At 40.9% G+C, this 7,261-nt stretch overlaps 1 protein-coding gene across 1 annotated transcript; it reads right to left on the bottom strand.

Moving 5' to 3' along the window:
- Positions 1 to 1,902: 1,902 nt before the first annotated feature.
- Positions 1,903 to 2,370, bottom strand: LOC148999329 (18.1 kDa class I heat shock protein-like). Its single transcript, XM_089141269.1, has one exon. It carries the CDS (start codon positions 2,368 to 2,370, stop codon positions 1,903 to 1,905), a length of 468 nt encoding a protein of 155 aa, XP_088997395.1.
- Positions 2,371 to 7,261: the final 4,891 nt, after the last annotated feature.

Raw genomic sequence — 7,261 nt, 5'->3', positions numbered from 1 at the left:
TTTTAGAACTACTTTTCCGCTGGTTGTAGAGTGGGATTTTGCCTCACTTTACTTATCTGTTTTAGACACTCTGACTATATCTAGTACTCTGATTTATATATATGATTCATTCTTTCCTTATTTGGATCTATGGTTTATCTTCCGCACTTTTATTATTATTGTTCATGATTATGTTATTGTTTATGTGAGAGGTTGATTACTCGATACCTAATCTTCGGGCTGTGGATCACACTCTCGGGTATGTCAAATAGGGTACCGGCTGGGAGGATGTGACAAAGACAACTATATTCTTAATGGCAATGAGACTTGGAAGAAGTCAGAGAGCACGCGAAGAGGCAAGAGAAGACACTTTTTGTGGAGAAAACCTTATGACTATTCCAACATAAGAGTCCTATGGATCCTCAGGTGGCTGTTAAAGGATAGCCAACCACACCCTATTCGCATCATCCAAAGGGAATAAGTTCATTGGGGGTAATACTAAAATTAGAAGCAGCTCAATTGAGAATGTTGGCTCTATGAGCTCTCACCTTCATATAGGTTGGGGGGGGGGGGGGGGGGGCAAAATAGTAAGGCCTTAGTTCAGGTTTGGTACTGGCTCAATCTCCTCCTTAACAATGATTCTTAATTTTTTGAACTCATATGCCAACATTCCAGAAAGTTCAAACGTTCGCTTTGTAGGATTATCCACCATGATATTCTCAGAAAGAAAAGGTGATTCTTCAATCACCACCATAGATGGTGGGGGAGATGATGGAGGGCCTTCGGATGTCCTGACACAATCTTTTGTACCATGTAAGACTGTAAGACCCATACTTCTCAGTGGAGAGGTCTTGGGTTCAACTCTTGTAGATGACATTACATTTCTAGTATAAAAAAAGCACCAATACCAAAAAGAAAAAATTAAAAAATAAAATAAAATAAAGAAAGACTGTAAGAGCATATTCATGATTTGACGTAGTTTTTCTTTTTTCATTATTTATTTATTTTTATTTTTTTTTGGGGGGGGGGGGCTCGCAGAATTCTTTGAGAGACGGACAGGGAGTGTTGAAGAGTTCTTAGGAATTCTTTGAGAGACGGACAGGGAGTGTTGAAGAGTTCTTAGGTAAAGCCAATACGGTATTTGCTTGGACCGGGGTTGGTTCAATCCCTTTTGATATGTTTTCTCAGGTATTAAGGGTTTGTATAACCCCTTGGAGGATTGCTTGATTGGTATATCAGGATTTTAGAATCATTGAATCTGGTTCTATTTTGGAAACCTAAACAGAACTTGTTCTACTCTGTTTTCTTGGGTTTCCTATTGACGATCACTTCACAAAAGCTTTTTGGAGTAAAAGGGGATTGGGGTCTGGGAAAGGTGAGATACTATAGCTTTCTGTATGTAATTCTCTTGTAATCTAGTCATGAGGAACCCAAACAAACACCTTGCTTCAAGGAATTTCTCACATAAAATTTAAGATGTACTATCCACTTCAAACCCTGCATAACTATACTGCAGTTTAGAGAACCAGAACGAAATAGAACAGACAAGAGAAGATGGAAAGGAGAACGAGGAGAAGAGGAGAGGGAGACTGCATGAGCTTGGCTCCCCTCGACCTACATTGTTCTTATAATCTCTCAGTCAAGGATAGTGTAGGAGCTGGTTTACAGATATATAGAAAGTAAATATTGTGCTCATAAGTAGAAAGCATTCTAAAATAGAGATATGAGATTGCTTGCTTGCCAGCCAACCTAAAGGGGAACATATAGGGTCTAATTATAAAAACACGTAGAAAGACACCATGCACACGCTACAATGCGCTAGCTCAAAATTAAAACACGAAAACCGCTAGAAAACATTATTGGATACATAATTTTTCAAACCCACCAATATTTGAAACCACAGTGATAAGGGAATGAAAACTTCTAGCCAGAGATTTCAATTGCCTTCACCTCTGGCTTCTTCACTTGTTCTTTGGGAACGGTGACAGTCAGAACTCCATTTTCCATGGCAGCTTTCACCTGATCAAGCTTTGCATTCTCAGGCAACCTGAACCTACGTAGGAACTTACCACTGCTACGCTCGACACGGTGCCACTGGTCGTTCTTCTCTTCCTGCTCTTTGCTCCTCTCTCCACTGATCTGAAGGACTTTACCTTCTTCCACTTCCACTTTCACTTCTTCCTTCTTAATCCCCGGAAGATCAGCTTTGAAGATATGGGCTTCTGGGGTCTCCCTCCAATCGATTCGGGCATTGGCGAACGCAACTGTTTCGTTAGAGAACTGCGATCGAGGAACAGATACGGAAGTTGAAAAGGGGAAGTTGCCAAATGGATCCCAGATATCCATTGAGAATGGATCACGGCCACCGAGTAGCTTCGGGATGAGTGACATTGCCAGCTGAGACTTAAGCTTTGTTAAATGGATTGAAATGAACTAGAGAGGTTTCTTTGCAAACTACTTGATTCTCTGCGTTTGAATTTCTCGATGTTGTGGGTGAACGACATCAGTCCTGTATTTATCTAACAGAGGAAAGAGAATCCCCGTACTTTCCCCGAGCTTTCCATCTATTTCTGTTTCTATGGTGCTTCCGGACTTCCTGAAAATTCCAGCATTTTCTCAACAATTCCAAACCTACCCTTTGTTTTATAATTAAGCCCAAGATTGCTGGGCCTCGATTGTGGCCCAAGAGCCGTAACCAGCCAAATTGGTTTCAGGTCCTATTTTTGACTTTTTTTTTTTTTTTTTTTTTTTTTTCCTTCAAGTTTCGTGAATGGTATGGTTTCTAATTTCTTTAATTATAACGAGGATTTTCAATTCACTCTTCTTGTTATTTTATTAATTGCAACTTTGGTGTTGAAGTAAAATTTTATTTTTAGAAGTTGAAAACTTTTTAATTATAATTTTTCTAGATGAAAGTTTATGTTTAAACCAACAGAATTTAAGTAATTAAGGTACACTCAAATTATATGCATCTCAACTATACACTTAGGAGGTAGTTTTATAATTACTTAAATATACAATGAGACTTCTCCATTGCCACATAAAGATTTGAACGTTTGATGCGGTAATCTTTACCAATTAAGCCAACCCCTTGAGATTAACCAAATCATCTTCTTTTAAGCCTCCGAATCTGTGAAGATAACTTGCAAAATAGGGTTAGACGTGGCCCGACCATGGGGGTCGGGAGGCCACCTCCGAAGACTAAGTCAGTTGCTGAACTGATCACAAAGCTCTGGTAAGTTGTAGAGCTTAAATTTGAATAAGAGTATAAGGGAAACGATTCATATACCTCCGCCATGTGTAGGCTACCTGGTTTTATAGCATATTGCATGGATTCCTGATTGTTGGATTCGTTCGCACCTTATGATGGTGACCATTGGATCTTTTCGGTTATACTCCTTTTGCGGGGTATTGAGTGACGTTGCTAACCGCACGTCCCTTTATTTTTGGGGTGGAGCCGTTTCCACATCCTACACGATCGTCAACTCCCTCCACGAACAAGAACCATACGATCAGTTACCCACCATGTATTTCGAGGGATCGTGCCCGCCTCTTGAATCGTGCAATTATTTAGTCGTTATGCTAACCGCTAGACCGGTTTGTTTTGGTCTAGTCATGGTCGGGCCGTCCCGAATTGGACTCAACGATCGAACCGTTGGCTTACTCGGTTCGGGAATATTTTCCCATATCATTTGCCCCACAGGCCGAGCATTTAGGTGATGCTTTTGCTCGAATGCTTGGTTTGGGTTGCCTTACACCGATGGTGAGTGGAGACGAAACGTCTCGTCAAATTAGGATAACTTAGCATTTAATGCTCCTGACGCTTGCTTCCAGCGAGGTGCCTTTGAGCCATCTTAACTCCTCGCTTCTTGTGCATCGTGCGCCACGTGGCACTCGCGGTGGCGCTAACCTTACTTTTTGTTGTTCGAACTGTCATGTCTTAAATGTTTGTCATCATTACTACATTTCTCGAACCGTCAGCGATTGAAGACCGTTGATGATTTTTGATCTGGGTTGTTCGTTCGTTCTACTTGAGTCGTCTTGTGACCTCATCCATTGATGAAGTTCAATCTCGTTCGTCTATTTGAATTTTAAACCTATAAAAGGGTTCTCCAGCTTCATTTCATCTTTTCACTTCTGCGCTTCTGTTTTGACTCAGAAACTGCTATTGCTTTGAAGTTTCTAGTTCCTGCTCTTGCAATTCAGCCCTTCTTCTTCAAGTTCAAGTGATTTTCTTCGAGTTCAAGCGAGTCAATCTCAGAATCACAAGTAAGTCTTCACTCTCTGCTATTTTTCTTCTCATTCGGGCTACTTGTTGAGTTCTCGCCACTTTCTGTTGCTTTTTTGCCCAAAAACCCTTCCTGTTCCTCACATTCTGAATTTTTCTGAAAAATGGGTAGTGATAGGACCTCGAATGAGGACTCCGTTGATCGTATGATCGACGGAGAGGGCTCTGTTGAGCAAGATACCCTTACTACTTCGGTTGACCATTCTGGTGATCGGGATTATAGGATCATCGAGCACTGGTTGGACTCTGTCCCTGCTAACCCTAGGGACACTCCTGGGAATGCTCCAGTTACTCGAGGTGCTTCTTCAAAGAAGAGAAAAGCTCCCAAGAAATCGATGGATGGAAGTTCCAGACCGTCGAAAAGACCTTCCACTAGTCCATCATACTATGCATCCAAGGTTCGTCCATCAGAACTTGATGGACTATATTCTGATTACTCGATTCCGCCTTCCTATGTTCTTCGTGTCCCGAACCGGAATGAGAGAGTTAATTCCAATCCTCGAGGAGAGTTCTCTATTTACATCAAGTCTCTCGTAGCTTGTATGCTCCAGGTGCAACCTGTTGTCCTATGATGTATGGTCCTTCCCAGTTTGGAGCCAACTTTCCTTGATTTGTTGGATCAGAAGCAGATGTTTTTCAGAGGACCAGATCTCCAGGGAAGTATTGTCGTGGTTTTACTTTTGCATTGTAATAGGTTGCAATGCGTCTTTAATATTCTTCCAGATGGTATTGTGCTTTATCCCTGATTTCCTCAATGAAATCTATGCTTGCCCGCATTCCTTCAATGTTTGCTTCTTCGTTAAATTCTTCTTCTCTGATTGATCGACCTTGATCTCCACGAGAATCCGAGCTTCGACTCCATATGCTAGTCGGAATGGAGTTTCTCCAGTGGTCGTTCTAGAAATGTTCTGTAAGACCATAAAACATTAAGTAATTTTTCTACCCATCTGCCTTTAGATTAATCCAGTCTTTTCTTCAACCCCTCGAGCATTGATCTATTGGTGACTTTTACTTGACCATTACTTTAGGAATATGCCACAGAAGACAAATGATGTTCTATACCATGTTCTTTACAGAATCGTTCAAACTCAGAATTTTCGAACTGTTTTCCATGGTCGGTGACTATGATTTTAGGGATTCCATACTAATATATAATATTGTGTGTGATGAATTTTTTTATTTGATCGGTATTGATGGATGCTAATGCCTCGGCTTCAACCCATTTGGTGAAGTAATCTACAGCAACCACCAAGTATTCTCTACTTCCTAAAGCTTTTGACAGTTTTCCTACCAAATCAATTCCCCATCTGGCGAAGGGAGTAGGAGAGAGACTTGATGTTAGGTGCATTGTAGGAGCATGAGGTATGTTGGCATGTGCCTGACATTTGTCACACTTTCGAACGTATTTTTTTGAGTCTTCTTGTAGTGTGGGCCAATAGTATCCTTGCCTTATCACTTTATCTGCTAGTGCTCTAGCTCCTATATGACTTCCACAAGCTCCCTCATGAATCTCTCTTAAGATAGCAACAGCTTCCGGGACCTCTACACATTGTAGTAATGGTTGGGTCAGAGATTTTTTGTATAATTTGTCATTCTTGACTGTAAACCTAGCTACCCTTTGCTTGATAGCTCTAGCTTCTTTTGGATTCTCTAGAAGTAAGTCGTTTTCCAAATAGCTGAATATAGGAGCCATCCACCCTTGTTTAGTCTGCACATGCATTTGGTTGGTCATGCTTATGCTCAAAAACTGGAGTTCTTCCGTGTGTATAATTGGTTTTGTGACATCCATATTTTCCGTAGCTAGTCGTGATAAAGTGTCTGCTTGATCATTCTTTTCCCTAGGGACTTGTTTGATTTGTATATCTTTTATCTACTCATCCTTTTCTCTTTGGCTTCATATATCCCGTTTACTTGATTTACGATTAGTTGTGAGTCACTCCTGACCTCTAAGTTCTGGATACCGAGAGCTTTTGCTATGCGAAGACCTGCGATTAATGCTTCATACTCTGTTTCATTATTAGAAGTTTTGAATTTGAAGCGGAGTGCGTATCATATTTGGAATCCACTTGGGCTTGTCAAAAGTAATTCTGCTCCACTTCCTTGCACGTTGCTAGATCCGTCTACCAAAAGAACCCATCTTTTGATAGCTTCAGGGGGATCCACTTCTTCTTGCTCGGGCCTTGGTTCTGGATTTTCGAGGATGAAGTCAGCTAGGACTTGTGCCTTGATTGCCGGACGTGGTCGAAACTCAATTTGATGTTCACTTAATTCAATTGCCATGTTACGAGTCTTCCGGCCAAGTCTGGCCGGTGCAATATTTTCTTCAAAGGAAAGTTTGTTAGTACTACTATAGGATGTGACTGTAAATATGGTCTAAGTTTTCTTGCTGCTACGACCAAGGCTAGAGCTTGTTTATCTACCTCATGGTATCTTGTTTCTTCATCAAGAAGGTTGTGACTTACATAATAAACCGGATTTTGTTGTTTTCCTTCTTCTTGTACAAGTACCGCACTGACAGCCACCGGTGATGTAGCCAAGTAGATGATCAATTCTTTTCCAGTGGTCGATCATACGAGCAAAGGCGGACTAGTTAATTATCGTTTTAACTGTTTGAATGCATGCTGGCAATCTTCGTTTCACTCCGGTATCCCCTTTTTGGATATATTCTTTAAAGATTGGAAGAAAGGAAAACATCTCTCACCTGATCGGGCAATGAATCTATTTAAGGCCGCAATCCGACTAGTGAGACTTTGTATCTCCTTGATGCTTCTCGGGGGTTTCATCTCCTATATTGCTTGCTTTAATCTTTTCTTGATTAGCTTCAATTCCTCTTCGAGATACCATAAAGCCTAGGAATTTTTCTGATGATACTCCAAAGGCACACTTTTCAGGTTTGAGCTTCATTTTGTATGTGCGGAGTACGTCAAAAACTTCTGCAAGATCTTGGAGATGGTCGGATTGAGATGTGCTTTAAACTAACATGGAGTCGACATA

This window comes from Hakea prostrata, unplaced genomic scaffold, assembly GCF_041222555.1.
Source record: "Hakea prostrata isolate BN-2017 unplaced genomic scaffold, UWA_Hpros_2 contig_15, whole genome shotgun sequence".
Lineage (NCBI taxonomy): Eukaryota > Viridiplantae > Streptophyta > Magnoliopsida > Proteales > Proteaceae > Hakea > Hakea prostrata.
The sequence above is the reverse complement of the archived record's forward strand: the minus strand, read 5'-3'. Positions and strand labels throughout refer to the sequence as shown.

Excerpts from the sequence above, each read along its gene's own strand:
- LOC148999329 (XM_089141269.1), bottom strand. The coding sequence starts at position 2,370 with ATGTCACTCATCCCGAAGCTACTCGGTGGCCGTGATCCATTCTCAATG.